General features: G+C 37.2%; 1 protein-coding gene across 6 annotated transcripts in view; it reads right to left on the bottom strand.

Moving 5' to 3' along the window:
* The window catches only part of LOC108359840 (fibulin-2), a 126755-nt gene that overhangs the window by 27706 nt on the left and 86368 nt on the right, over positions 1-12681 (bottom strand). For all 6 annotated transcript variants that reach the window (XM_017611906.1, XM_017611907.1, XM_017611911.1 and 3 more), the window contains 5 exons: positions 7630-8190; positions 7426-7557; positions 6781-7299; positions 6246-6386; positions 5780-6139 (listed from right to left, as the gene is read on the bottom strand). In XM_017611906.1, the coding sequence (XP_017467395.1) occupies positions 5780-6139; positions 6246-6386; positions 6781-7299; positions 7426-7557; positions 7630-8190 (1713 nt within the window). The remainder of the gene's footprint in view (positions 1-5779; positions 6140-6245; positions 6387-6780; positions 7300-7425; positions 7558-7629; positions 8191-12681) is intronic.

The raw sequence follows: 12681 nt of genomic DNA, 5'->3' as shown, positions 1-12681 counted from the left end.
ATGGAATTTTGTGTGTAAGTAATTCCTTCGGAATGGCTTTCGAATGGAAAAATTGAAAATTATAAGTGGAAAACTCGGAAAAATCCCGAAGAACGCGAAAAATTTGAATTTTTTCGACGAAATTTGCATTTTATCGCATGATTTGATGATTTTGGACGATGTAAAGGTGCAAAATTCGTTGTGAAGCTTCGAAAATTTCAGATAATTGTGAAATTCATTGTGAGCATGAATCAATTGGGAACAATTTTCTCCTATGTTTCATAACCGATTCGAATGGTTGCTGCGTTTTTGGAAAGGTGTTTAGAAGGAGTGCACAAATTTTTAATTTTTTCCGTAGGTGGCGCAGGGGTCGAGCTACGCTAAAAAGCTGTATTTAGTACGTAGGTAGCCTTTTGCTTAGATTAGCATACAGGATACATTTTTTCCGTTAAGTGGGCCAGGGATTGATCTATTCAAAAAAATCTTATTTATGGTGCCACTTGCTTGAAATTTGGCCCGTAGGTAGCTTATTGCCAGGATTAACATATAGGATACTCTTTTCTGAAAGGTGGACCTGGGACCGATCTATTCCAAAAAATCTTGTTCGATACCTGTACTATAGATATGCGTAGAATAGAATTGAGTCATTGTTTTACAGTTCGAAAGGTATTTGAAGGTGCCGCAAACATGCGGGTATTGGCTATTTAACAATACTTATTACCAGGGAACGGATTTTATGGAAATTGCCTTTTTTTCTGCTAAAGAGATAGAGTATATTCGATTAAGAATGTCCACGATTTAGCTTTCCCTGATTCCATATATACACATTTGATGTTGCCTTTTTTGCCTTTTTTAAGATATTTGCCTTTTTTTTGCCTTTTTTAAGATATTTGCCTTTTTTGCCTTTTCTACCTTTAAAAAAGTGATTATAGCATTTACAATTTTTTTTTTAAGAATAAAAAATATACACATGCCCATGCGGCTTATAGAAGCGCAGGGACCTCTTGCCAAATTGGTGTTGGAAAAATTCAAAGCCGTTTTCTCAGCTAACCTAGGCTTGGAGACAATAAGGGGTGTGGATAAAATTGTAAAGGGCGAGGAAAACGCCCTTATTCCTGATAATATGAACGTTTCAAACGTTCCATATTTAAATTGGGCTCCACTTGTATCAACTTACGTCGAGCGCACATTTAGTACATTCAAGGCTTTTCTTCGCGAACATCGAATGAAAATGCTGCCAGAAAACTTCAAAATGCATCTTGTGGTTCAATGTTACTACAAGTATACAGATTAAAGTTTTATGAGTTAGAAACTCGAAAGGATAAAATAGTAAAAATTTTTCATATAATGAACCTAGTTCATAGTTTCTCTTTTTTTACTTGTAATATAAAAATTTCTAAAATAAATATATTTTTTGATTGTTCTTCGTATTTTCTGTCTTTTTTTTATTGCCTTATTTTGCTTTTTTGTCAATACCTTTGTTTTTGCCTTTTCCTGCCTTTTTCGCTATTTTGTTTTGCCTTTTTTTGCCTTTTTTGCAATACCTAGTGCCTTTTTCGCTATTTTATTTTGCCTTTTCCAGCCTATTTCGTTACTTTATTTTGCCTTTTTTATAGGTTTTTAGGTCCTAAAAATCCGTTCCCTGCTTATTACACAGGCCAACTAAAATGGAAAAATATAATGCAGGAAATATTAACTCTATTTTTGGCAGATTTTTTGTGCTGATTACGAATCCGTTAGCATAGAATTTTCATCAGCTCCAGATTTTAAGAAAAACGAGGTCAAAGTGTCAAAAAATCGCGTTTTTTGCAATATTTGAGAAGCTCTAGCAAAGAAAAAAGGGTGGTAGAACCTTCCACTTAGGCTTAGATTAAAGCTAAAAATCTCGAATACCATCCCTGAAAATTCCTGCACTTTTGCTTGATGGTCACTTATAGTCATTTGATGAACCTGAAAAACTGATTTTGGGAAGTTTGAGTACCTACCGCAATTAAGGAAAAGGTGATAGAACCTTCCACTTAGGCTTAAATAAAGGCTCGGACTTCTGACTTCAGGTCACCTATAGTCATTTATTGAACAGCTAACCCTGATTTTGACACAATTTTTTTTCAATTGCATAATTTTTCAATATTTTTTTTATTATTGTGACCATCAGGGCAAGGTGCAGGAATAGTATTGTCAGGGATAGTAATCTGTAGTTCTAGCTTTAATTTAAGCCTAAGTGGAAGGTTCTTGGCTTCACTTGGCATTTCCAATTGGCGTCAGTTGGTACAGAAGAGAAACGACTGGCGTGCTTTGTTGAACTCGGCCAAAATCGCTTAGGCAGTTACAGTGCCAATTAAGAATAAGAAGAAGAAGAAAGGTTCTATCACCTTTCGTTTCCTTGCTAGATCTTCTCAAATATTGCAAAAAAGAGGAAATTTTTGACACTTTCATCACGTTTTTTTCAAAACCTAGAGATAATGGAAACTTTATACTTGCGGATTCGTAATCAGCACAAAAAAGTCTATCGAAAACAGCTTTAACATTTGCCGCATCAAAATCGGCGTTGCCCTGTATTACCTACACTAATTATATAAAGAGAAGCTCCTCCTTTTTATAAGAGGTGATCTCGCGAACGGCTGTACCGATTTTTTTGAATTTTTGGTCACCTAGTGCAGACTTTCGATATATTAAGGGAGCGTGGCATCACCAATGCATATCGAATTTTTCATACCGTATATCTCTGGAAGTATTTGGGGTAGTGTCCTGCAGATCGGTATAGAGATTTCGTGCTACTGGAAAAGATAAATTTTTTTGTTTATTTTTTATAGAAATATAGTTCATTTTGCATCAATTGGCACCAAATTTTGAGTATGCAGTTTTGTAGTTCACTCAATTTCAGTATCATAAATTGCAAGTTTTAAATGGCTATAAGTTACCGAACTTTTTCGCTGATGATGTTGCGAATTTTTTCCGTATAACGAATGCGTGACAGTTTTTTTTTGTATGGGAAAAAATTCTGAAGAGTGTCGGTACGTAAAAGACTTATTCTGGTGGGTGAACTCCTCCTAAACGACCGAAACGGGTTTAGCGACATTTTTTTATGCGTTTGGGTAGGTCCCTGTATAGTTTAAGTTTCAACTTAAACCGCCTGGTGGCGCTGAAGTCGAGTTATTACTCAAAATCGTATTTGTGATCCGATTTGACTCATATTCGAGATATATATATATATATTGGTAACGATAGGGGCAATACTATTGCAAAAAAAGATGTGCAAGGTGGCGTTGGAGCCGAGTTATTCAAAAGTCAAAATACCCCCGTTAAATCAACCATCAGAACCATTACGGTCCTTGCTTTATGGTGACCAAACAGAATGTGGACCAAAGATACTCACCAGTTTGGAAATTGCTACCAAATATACTATACAGATTCAAGGACGGTTCACCATCGAGCCGCAAGGACTTCTTCCTGGTATAACGCCTTCGTCAGGTATTTTAGACGGCAATGGAGGATATGCCTTCTGTCGACCACAAAACCAAACGTGAACGTGAATTGCTAGCGAAAACGTTTATCCAAACGTTTCAATAAAAAAAATAATTTTGGGCGGGACGAAGTTCGCAGGGTCTGTTAGTACTACATAAAATTCTACCGCACGTGACTTACTTCGTCAACTCAATTTTGACCACCAGTGTCGACGTTAACGATTATCGACCAATAGCTATTCTTCCCTTTCTATCAAAAGTGGTAGAGCGCATTTTACATGAACAAATTATTTATTATGTGCAACACAACAGACTTCACACAGACCACCAATCGGGCTTTAGATCTAAAAGGAGCTATACAACAGCACTCTTGCACGTAATCGAAAGTATTCGATCGCAAATTGATGATAATTCAAAGGGCTTTGACTCAGTGGACCTCATGATATTATGTAAAAAGGTGGATAACTTATTTAACTTCTCTGGTCCAGCATGCACACTGATCAGATCTTATCTCAGCGGCAGAACTCAGGCATTGAGTATTGGTAGCAAGTATTCTGATTTCCTAGCCGTAGCTAGTGGGGTCCAGGGTTCAATCCTGAGACCTTTGTTATTAGTTTTGTACGTCAATGATTTGCCTAACGTCCTTAAATATTGTAATGCCCACATATTATGCTGATGACGTCCAATTATATGTTTGCTGTCCCCCTGATCGTATTAGTATGTGTATCAAAGATTTGAACTATGACTTAACCCAAATAGGGTAATGGGCTTCTATGAACGGCTTATGTGTTAACCCTGTCAAATCGAAATGTATCATCATTCATAGAAAATCTATTGCCTCTGATGGCCTAGATAAGATCACTTTGGACAATTAAGTAATTGAATACGTCGACACGGTCAAGAATCTTGGAGTAGTCTTTAACAAAACATTGACATGAAAAAAAATAAATTTTTAGCGCAGCAGGAAAATAGTATGGTATGCTCCGTACACTCTGGTTAACACAGTACCTCACACCTTTAAACATTCGACTACTTTTGGCTGAAGCATACTTAATACCTACGCTCCTGTACGGTTGTGGGATTTATGCTAATTGTGCCTGTGCCTGTAAAAGAAAACTAAATATTGCTTACAACAACATTGCTAGATATGTGTTTGGGCTAAGTAGACTTGACCGCGTGTCTGATCATGCTGAGAGGTTGCTCAACATCCCTTTGTAAATTTGCTAAAAGTAAGACAGAGGAACTGGAATATTTATATCGAAGACTCCAATTCTTTCAGTCTACGAGGTCAGTGCTGCTAGTCCTTCCTAAACATCGAATTCAAATATCGGAACGTCAATTTTTCATTAACTCTATCCGTCTTTGGAACTCACTACCTATTAGAATAAGGTCAATCAACAATGCACTGCGTTTCAAAAATAAGTTAACCAGTTTCTACTATAGTTAATTCTAAATATGTATGTATAAATTGTATGTATGTTCCTCTTGTACGTTCGTTATACCATACTATACTATACTGTCGAGGCCGCTTCACACGAGGGGTACATTTGTACAGATTTATATGGTTCTTGTTGCTACCTTTTTGGCACAAATAAAACTAGGATCGATCGAAACCTAAGTTTGACACGATTTTGTGAAAATGCGTAATCGTGTGGCTCTGTCAATTCTATCCAAAATTGTGAAGGCTTAAAAGATTCGATTTCTATATATTTTTAATAGTTATTAATGTTTTTTATGTTTCTTAACTAAATATTTTTAATTTTATAATTTACAGTTGTTGTGCTAGGATGAAGTTTCCAAATAAACAAACAAACAAACGACGTGTTTTACTCAGGTGGTAAAGAAGGCCGAAATTTGTCGAACTGTGTTATTTATATAATAATCAAAAATAATTGTTATTTTGGATTTATAAAAGATATATCAAAAATAATTGTTATTTTTTTAATTTTGCATAAAAATTACAAATAAAAATGTATTTTAAAATTTGATTCTCGGCAAAAAAATAAATCGATTGGTATGTATCACTTACTTAGTTGTAGAACATTTCCTTCATAGTGAATTTTTCAATGACAGTTTTCATGAATAAATGTTACGTTCGGTCCCTGGTTCTGTTCTCACAAATAGTGGAATCTGTTTGTAGCCTTCGGGTACCCAAGAGGCCAACGGTTAGTTACAGGAAGCCGAGAATATTACAGTAATGGACTGGAAAGTGCATTACGAAATTCTGGTATTGCCTAGAACAGGTTGGTGTCACTATGTGAATTTCCTATTGCTCAGCGGCCTAAGTTCTGCAGTTCCGCATTACGAGTATGTGCTTTAAGTACAGATGTACTTACCTACGCAAGCGCCCAAATGGTTGCGATGGAAGCCTATGCCGCATGGAGGCGGTGAAGGTTTATTAACAGCTTCTGTAATCCCGATATAGCGCGGTGAATTCTCACGCAAATAAGTTTGGCTGTGTGTCAGATGCGAAGCGTAATTGTTCGGATAACTGTAAGCCGTTCGGTTTCGATAGTTATAGGGAGATAAGCCACTGACGGGTGTCGTCGGAGTAGATGTTGTTGTAGTCGTCCTTATTGTTGTTGTGGCTCGTACGGTCGACGGCATATGGCGGTAACAGCGGAATGAACCTTTCGTGTTATGACACTCGTAATCCGCTGGACAGTTGTGGGTACCTAAGGCGCACTCATCATCATCTAAAAAAAAACAAGAAAAAGTAGGCGTAAATGACCAAACTTACAAAAATAGGCCCGGTTAGGTTAACATATAATCAGACAGCTTAGTAAAAGCAGATTTCCTCACCGTCGCAATTCCCTGTTCCGGCGTTTAGAGTGTAGCCAGTACCGCAGCTTTGAAGTCGCACGCAGACATACGACCCGTATGTGTTATCGCAACGTTGCGTCGGAAGGCAATTATGGTTGTTAATCGAGCACTCATTTATATCTGAGAAATGTAGATGGATGAAACATTCCTTAACTCAGAGTTTAAAAGCTAAAAGTTTACATAAATCACCAAATATTTATGTCCACATTTTCAATGATCCGTTTTAAAATAAAAAAAAGGTTAATACCAGTTTTTAATTTTCAAAACTGTATTTAGAGAAAAATGTGTCGATATTTTTAATTACCGTAAATTTGTGACCAGTTTAAAATTTTATAAATTCTTTTCCAGTTCTTAAATTACTATGCATATATTGTATTGAAATGTCACAAACTTAAGTACAGTTTTAAAACACTCAAAATGGGACATGCATTAACATAAAATTGCGCATAGTTTTCAATTCATCCGAAATATTTATGACAAGTTTTTGGTTTAAAAAATTTGTGTTTGCACTCACCAATGCAAGCGTTTGTGGTAGTATCCAAATTAAACCCTAATTTGCAATCACAGCGATATCCGCCGTTGTCATTGCTACACACCTGACTGCTGTCACACGCAAACACATCCACTGCACACTCGTCGATATCAACACAGTCTTCATCTTTATAGTGGTAACCGGCGTTGCATTCGTTTTCACATTTCTCCTTGTCCGGGTCGCACTTCTTCGAATTCACACTCAAACAGTGATAGCCACCGACTGTATTATGACAATATTGACTACTTTTGCAGTCGTCCAACTTATTGGCGCACTCATTAATATCAGTGCATTTTCCTTTGGTGTAGTCGAATTCATAGCCACTGCTGCACTTCATCGAGTCATCCTTGTTAGCAGAGCCCGCTTTCGAAATTTGCTTGTGTTCATCGCCTTTTAATTCCGATTCCAAGACGGCAATACTATCCCCGTCGCCATCGTCATCAATCACTTCCTCCTCCTCGTCAACTAGTTCGTTGTCAGCGTTGATTTCTACATCGGGGTCTATTAAATTTTGATTATGTATGTAAATATATTTGATTATATTAGATTCGATTAAATAAGGACAGGTTATATTAGATTATATCAGAATCGTTTGATTATATTAGCAATTTACTAAAATGTTATTACCGTTGTTGATACGGGAACAAGTGACATTATTCTCATCCAACTTATAACCAGGGTTGCATTTGCAGCGATACGCCTCCTTAGTATTCTCACAAATTTGGGCACACAGATTCGGCACTTTGCCGCATATGTCATCTGAACAGACATGCAAATGGAACCTCGCAAGGTGTTATGAGATTCACATACATACTTATTTGCTTTACTTACCATCATCTCCTGGCAGTACGATTGTTCCATCACTGCCATTGGCAATCAATTCGTCGCCTATATTCGTCTGTGCTTCTTCCTCTGAGCCATTTAAGTAATTGCTGGCTTCGCTTTTCAGCTGGTTTGTTTTTTCTTTGAATGAACGCCCGGCGACATTGTCATCAATTATAATGGCGCCGGAATATTTGTTTCTTGTTTTTCCGTCGCAGCAAATGTTATATGTTTCCATTTTATGGAAATATGAGAAGAGTGCGTTGTCACAATCATTATTACTGGCCTTGACGGCCAGTCCCACCTGGCAGGCGCGACAGCATTCAGGAAAGGCGGTGGTATTGTATTGCTCATCGCAGCGTGAGCCCTTCAAAGCAGCAAGGCGGCCGGCTACGCAATATTGCTCTTCCAGCTTGCGGGAGCAGCAGACGCCATAAGTCGAATGGCAGAGACCACGCCACAATGGCGGTATTGTGGCCACTTCGTAATCGTATTTCTCACAGTTATATTGCTTACTAGCGTACTGAATACCGCTTATGCAACATTTTCTAATATGACTGGCAATTTCATCTGAAAAATATGCGAATTATGGTATTTGGAGACATCATTGTTTTATTAAATTTGAAAGGAAAAATCAAACTTATGAGATCTTTAAATACATGTATGATACTACATATACAGGCAGTGTTGCTATATTTACAGTTTTGACAGTAAGGCATGGTGCACATTAGACCGATACGATACGCGATACGATAGGCGACGCGATAAGCGATACGATATGAAAGCGACACCGACATGCTGATTACGTGGGAATTGGTAGGAAGCGATGAAAACTGTGCACTCTTTCACGACAGCGGCACTTCGGTGACATATATCACTTGCGTAGCGGCCGAGCGAAACGGTTTGCTATCACACCGTATATGGCAGTGATTCCCAAAGTGGTCCAGGTGGACCCCCAGGGTCCACGGAAGACTCGACGGGGGCCACGGTGATGTGAAAAAATATGGGGGTCCATGAGTTGTAAATAGGGGTCCACGAAGTTGCGATAACTTGTAATGCCGGCTCGTACGGTACGCGAACGCACCTTCCGATAACAAATTAGGCAGCACTGCTGCCCTCGCTTGTAATATATTATCAGTCTCTCTGATGGAGTCTAACCTACATGCCGGCTAATTAACCTCGGCAGCTTTAATCTAAATAAACGTGTGCTTACTAAACTCAGACGGGATTTGATTATTTGACTTGATGAAAATATAGCAAATGGCGACGAGGGTTAAAAGCGGAAATAAATTGATAAAAATCGAATAGTGAAGTTTAAATGACTGGTGGGAACTGGGATTTCATACATAACGAAATTTCGTTGAAACACACCTCGTGGATAAATACTTTGAGTAAAGCTAACCTGGTGCAAGTCTGTGCATATTTTCACATTCTCGCTGACGAAAGTTTCGCAGTTGAACATTTACGAAAATCATTATTAAAGTGTATTAAAAAAATTATCGCGGAAAACAATATATAGAACAGTTAAATAATTCGTCTGATAAAAGTATCGAGAATAGCGACGCAAATGCTTTGAGTGACACAAAAGGCAATCTAGAAAACTCGAAAAGTGAAGTTGTTAAAGACACAAAACGCACGCATAAAAAAATGTCGCTGTTAGGACATGTTGAACCTTTTAAAAAGAAAGGCGAGTTAAGGTAATTTTTAGAACAACTCTCCGCGTACGTTATGCTAAACGACATCGCGGATGCCAAGAAGCCTACATTATTATTAACGCTTTTATCGCCAGAAGTGTACAAAGAGTTGAAAGCTGAATGCGAGCCACAAGCTTTAAATGATATGAAGTATGAGTGTTTAAGCGACTTATGCATTTCCCGCATAAACAAAGAACAGCGAACACACACATGTACTTGTATTGCACTCCCGCCCAAACCCAAGTGCAGCGAATAAACACACGCACTTGTGTTTATAAATAAATCGCTCGTTCTTCACTGGGTATGCATTTTTTTATGCACTTCTCAACTGCCGCAGAACAAAACCTACTAAAGTAGTTAATTGCTGGCACCCCAAATCATGCTCAACAAACTTGCTTGATGCATCACAACGCTCCCGGAGTTGTCTCACGGGGCTCTGTATTCCCTTCGGCATACAGAGGTGGTACAAGAGCTACCATTGGCCGCAGCGCCTACCCAATTTTTGAAGTTAAATAAATAACCGGTGCTCAACACTCCGCTTGACGCACACCCCCAAAAACTCTTACAGAGTTTAAGCGGCAAAGCCACAGCGCTACAAGCCGTAGGGACTCTGCATGACTTACAACCATGCAGAGGTGGTAACTGATGGTTATCATTGGCACCGACGCCTACCCAAAACACTTTTGCTTTTTTATGCAAATACATTCATCCTAGTCCTGCCCTCACACTGAGTTAATCAATGAGGATTTGGAAAAAAAAATTAATGTAATTGTATGACCCTGATAAAGGTGAATATGCAGCACGTTTTGTTTTCCGCGAACGGAAGCAAAAGACAAATGAAAGTGTTCAAGATTATTTAATGGCTCTAAAAGCGTTATCGACACCGTGTAAATTCTCATCATCCGAACTAAATACCCAGCTGAAAGATCAATTCATTTCGGGCGTTTCCAGAAAGCTAATGAAGTATGAGCTGATGGAGTCTAGCAAATCGTTGAAAGAATTAACGGAATTGGCAAAAACGGTCGAAGTCGGAGCAGAAGGTAGCAGGTATACATAACGTGAGAACATTATATGACGGCCAGCGCGGGAAGTCGCAGCACTACAGGGGCCAAGCGAAGAGAACGAATAACCTTCAACGGCAGCAGCGGTCAAATCGAAATAATAACAACAATAACTACAGACAGTTAAGTTACACACAGGCGAGCGAGAGAGTTACGTGTACTTGTTGCGGTAAAAACAACCATCAAAATTTCCAATGCTCTCTCAGGTTCAAATTTTGTAGCGAGTATGGTGAAAAAGGTCACATTTTCAAAATGTGTTCTAACAAAAAGTGTTCCCAATCAGATCAAAGAATAAATAATGTTCAAAGTCCACTAGAGCCTGAGGAACGTGAAAATTTAGATGGTTTAGCTAGTAATAATAATAGTAATAAAAACGATGAACATGTAAGTGATAATTAGCAAATAGCAGTGCGTTACATTATGATTATCATCATGCAATTAACGAAACCCAAATAAATAGTGAAATGGCTGAACCAATCAAAATTAAGCATACAATAATTGAACCTCAGGTTGAAACTATTAGTATAAATAATGTACCAATCAATATGGAAACTGATTCAGGTTATTTCATTATAATGTTATAAAAAAAATTTTTCACATTCCATTACAAGCTGTTGATGCCACCTTACGTGCGTACAACAATCAACAAATACCTGCGGAGGGTAAAATTATTGTTCATATTGAACGTCAAAATATAAAGCAAAAACTGTATGTAATTAATAAAGGTGGTTATCCGATTTTAGGTAGAGAGTGGATGTATGGTTTACAAATGTGGCCACTAAAATTTTCAGAAGAAGTTTCAAATAAAAGTATTAAATGTATTAATAAGGTTAATGAATCCCACATTGAATCTTTGCGAACGAAGTTTTTAAAAACGGTTTCGGTTTATTTAATCGCGGAACGTTGTCATTAAAAGTAAAGCCAAATACACAGCCAAAATTTCTACTGCCACGTAAACTTCCCTTTGCTTTGCGGAATAAAGTGGAAGCAGAAATTGATCGTTTAATTGAAAATAAAGTTTTAGTACCAATTGAATATAGTGAGTGGGGAACTCCAATAGTCCCCATAATTTATTTATTTATAATAAAAGAAAGCGGTCAAGTTCGAGTATGTGGTGATTTTAAAATCACGTTGAATCCATTTTTGGAAATAGATCATTTTCCATCTCCGTGACCCGAATCGGTATTTTACGAATTACGTGGTGGCGAACAGTTCACAAAACTGGATTTAGCGGAAGCGTATCAACAATTGCCAATAGATGAAAAATCACAAAAATACGTCGTTATTAGTACACATTTAGGTTTGTTTAAATACACACGGTTGCCGTATGGCGTGTCCACGGGGCCAGCTTCATTTCAACGAAAAATAACAGCTTTATTGATGGGAATTCCGGGCGCAGTAGTTTATATTGATGATATTATTATTACCGCGGCTAATAAAGAAGAGCATGTAAGACGTTTACGAGAAGTATTACGTAGATTAGATGATGCAGGTTTAAAACTAAATTTTACAAAGTGTAAATTTTTACAGGATGAAGTTGTATATTTAGGCTATCGCATTAATAAAAATGGTATTCATCCGATAAAATACAAAGTTGAAGCGGTACAAAAAGTTCTTCCGCCTGCGAATGTATCTGAATTACGCAGTATGTTAGGTTCTGTAAATTATTACGCAAGGTTTATACCAAATATGGCAACAAAATGTAGACCTTTATACCAATGTTTAGAGAAAAAGCGTGGTTTTCAGTGGACCACAGAATGTGATAATGCATTGGCCGAAATTAAGACTCACTTAACTTCCGAAAAGTTTCTAGTGCATTTTGATCCAAGTAAGCCCAGCGCATTAGAGCTGGGATACTGTCGATAGTATCGATAGTTTAAGCACGACTTCACAATGTCTCTTCTTTATATCTCTACACATTACACAATTTTTCTTTATGCAAGAAAATTCACAACACAGTCGGCAAAAATATATTTAAGTCATTGGGATTTTTAGCAACTATAAGCTTACACTGAGTTATAGTAAAATTTAATAAGCTATAAATTTGCTTACACAAAATTTGTATAGAAATTCAAATTAAAAAGCTTGAATTTTTAATTATTTTGTATTTTTTTATGTTTTGTACAACTTTTATAAAAAAATAGTAGACACTAAACAAACAAAAATAAATAATATAAAAAAAACTTTTTAATATACAACGCTTTTATAAATGGACTAAAAAGTAGAAAATAATACTTCTCAGTCCCATAGAATTTGTTTTGATAACTTTTGATTTTGAAATTTTAGCAAAAGTCATTATAAACAAT

Source organism: Rhagoletis zephyria, unplaced genomic scaffold, assembly GCF_001687245.7.
Source record: "Rhagoletis zephyria isolate East Lansing unplaced genomic scaffold, Rhagoletis_zephyria_1.1 Rzeph_scaffold_00476, whole genome shotgun sequence".
In the NCBI taxonomy this organism is placed as follows: domain Eukaryota; kingdom Metazoa; phylum Arthropoda; class Insecta; order Diptera; family Tephritidae; genus Rhagoletis; species Rhagoletis zephyria.
The sequence above is the reverse complement of the archived record's forward strand: the minus strand, read 5'-3'. Positions and strand labels throughout refer to the sequence as shown.